At 36.9% G+C, this 2,879-nt stretch overlaps 1 protein-coding gene across 1 annotated transcript in view; it reads right to left on the reverse strand.

Moving 5' to 3' along the window:
* Positions 1 to 1,285: 1,285 nt before the first annotated feature.
* Positions 1,286 to 2,879, reverse strand: part of LOC113234436 — a 4,830-nt gene continuing 3,236 nt past the window's right edge. Inside the window, exons 3-4 of the mRNA XM_026469746.1 lie at positions 1,836 to 2,627; positions 1,286 to 1,667 (exon numbers count right to left, since the gene is read on the reverse strand). Of these exons, the coding sequence (XP_026325531.1) occupies positions 2,170 to 2,627 (458 nt within the window). The 3' untranslated portion in view covers positions 1,286 to 1,667; positions 1,836 to 2,169. The remainder of the gene's footprint in view (positions 1,668 to 1,835; positions 2,628 to 2,879) is intronic.

Genomic DNA, 2,879 nt, shown 5'->3' on the forward strand with positions numbered 1-2,879 from the left:
TTATTAAAAATTTGAATAAAACTTTTTCAACTGGATAAAACTTTTTCTGCGATGATAACTATTATTTTTAACCGACTTCAAAAAAATGAAGATATTGTCAATTCGACTGTATGTTTTTTTTGTATGTATGTTATGCTATAACTCCGGTATTTTTGAATCGATTTTCATGATTCTTTTTTTGTTGGAAAGGGGGTACCTCCATTTTGAAGAAAATCATCCACCTAAGAATGGCTGATCACGCATGAACATTCATTTTTATAAATTTTACTTAACCCAAATTTTACTTAAGGAGCAATTATTTTAATGGTTGGTTTTGCTATTCTCCAATTCAAGGCGTTTTTCCCTCAATATACTTTGAGTAATGAGAACCGATTTTTATTATCTCCTGTGTCAAGTCCCGTATAGTGGCGAACTATGGGATATTTCAATAAAACTTAGCAAATAGACGTAATTCCACGTACTTTTGAGGTCGGTTTTTTTAGTACTCTGTACTGAGTGCCTCGCATTATGTGTCTGGGAAAGTATTTAATAATAAAGAGAACTTCTTTTCCTAACCTATAAGGCTCGATTTATATTGCGGCGGAACGGCATGGAAGCGAATTTTCGTAACAATATTGTACATAGCATAATTAACTTTATGGTCAATTGTGTAACGTAGAAACTAGATACGAGCCAAAATTTTCCGCGGGATTCTCGCGCATGCTGGAGAATGCTTGCGCATTCCGCGGAAGATTTTGGCTCTTATCAAGTTTGTACATTACACAATTGACCATAAAGTTTATTATCGACGCCTTGTTTTCTCAAACTCTTATCTTATAAAGAGTGATTATTAGAAGATGGCATTATTTTAAACTTCTTAACAAGGGTGTTAATTTGGATGCGTTACTTTAGGAATAATAATATAATAATAATAAAGCACACACTGAACATAGCCCCGCACTAGGGAAACCCTGTGTCGCGGATGCTATGGTCACACACATAGAAAACCACAAATTACACCCAAACTCACGAGAGAAATAAATGTAGGCCATATAAATATTTCTCCCGGCCCTGGAATCGAACCTGGGACCTCTGCGTGGCAGTCCGGCATGGTAACCGTTCGGCCACGGAGGCAGTCATAATAGGTAGGTAATAGGAACAGGTAAAGGCTAGTGTGTAGATATAAAGGAAATGTGATTTTTTTTTATAGTATCAAGTGACGGGACGAACAAGTCGTGCGCCTGATGGTAAGCGACACACCTGTCCATAACAGGTGCAACGCCATTCAAGAGCTTTAAATCGCAAAGATCTGAGGGGCACTGCCAATGCGCCCGACACCCTGACACATAAGTTGACGAGTCCCACGTGCCTATAATTTCACCAGCACCATTCATTAATGTAGAATAATTAAAAATATGAATTTGTTCGGCATGCTAAGTAATATGAAGGCAGTAATAGGATGATGAAACTACAAATCATAGTAGTAAAACATCATAATGTTCATTACAATCAATATTATTAACCTAATAAATAATAACCAACTTTTGAAAAATTTAAATGAATGAATGAATGAAATGTATCGAAAATAGTTTTTTTCCCGGTATTTTTGAGACCACAACGATTCTCGATTTCTTCCGGGACGCGGAAACGCAGCGATACTCGATGGCAGCGAGACCGAGGGTCGTATTCTAGAACTCTACTCAATGCTCAAGTCAGGATTTGAGTATGATTTAAAGCACTCGAAATCATACTCAAGTCCCTGCCATTAGGGTCGTATTTCCAGTGCTTGTGTTTCCAGTGCAATCCTGACTTGAGCATTGAGTAGAGTTCTAGAATACGACCCTAAAAGCCCTAACCTAAAGTGTCATGTGTCAATGTCTTGACGTGACTGTACAACGCACACGTTACCTTTATTTTTTACCCGCAGAACGGGACGCCTGTACTTTTATGTTGTTTTAAAAATAAAATACATGTTTATGACAGTTACCGCAATTATCAAAAATTTAAAAAATAACTAATCTTGTCTGGTTTAATGTATTATGTTTCAATTTAGCGCCATTTTGTTTTAAAATTTATGTCACGATTATTCTATTTTGTCAAAGCGGGACATTGTTAAGTATTTAAGGGACAGCGGGACACGAACCTAAAAAGCGGGACGTGTGGTCACGTTTTACAAAGCCCAATTTGGTTTTAGTCGTCAACATTACCATCAATTGAAAACTTATTGCTCTTAATCTTACGAAAGATATTAAAAAAGAGCGATGTAGGCGGTATCGCACCTTTGCTCACCCACACCTTCAACGTTTTGGCCACATCTTCACTTTTAAGCTGAACATTAATATTTATCCTTTTCTGCAACCTTGACGGATCGAAAAAATTTTCCGTCGAATTTACTATCAGATCTGTCAAAAGAGGAGGATCTGGCCCTAATAAGTTGTCGACGTATTGTTCATTGTAATTCCTGTTGGTGTAATCTATAGTGACGGTGTTGGCAGACTTAGTAACGATAGGGATGGGATTGTACTCCGGTATTTCGGCCAAATGGTTAACATTTTCGTTATTAGCGCGATCGTGGATTCGCAGTAGCGAGTGTATGTCGCGACCGAATAATTTTGCGTCTTCGTATGTTTTGAAGCCGAGTGCTGAAAAAAAATAAGATTCAAAGTTAGTAGACAATCAATAAATTAATTAAACACGCTATACTCCGTCCAACCATTTTTTTAACTTTTGACAGCTTCAAATCTAATGAATTAGTGATGTCCTAATGCGTTTCCGATTTAATTTTTTTATAATAATCGATTTTATTTATGAAGAAGTTTAAATCGTGAATGTGAGCGGTTTCGAAAAGGAAGATATTGTCTGATTGGGATCGTGATGTTGCGTTTGACAATTTGTGTACT

Source organism: Hyposmocoma kahamanoa, unplaced genomic scaffold (assembly GCF_003589595.1).
Source record: "Hyposmocoma kahamanoa isolate Upper Pololo Valley unplaced genomic scaffold, ASM358959v1 84, whole genome shotgun sequence".
NCBI lineage: Eukaryota > Metazoa > Arthropoda > Insecta > Lepidoptera > Cosmopterigidae > Hyposmocoma > Hyposmocoma kahamanoa.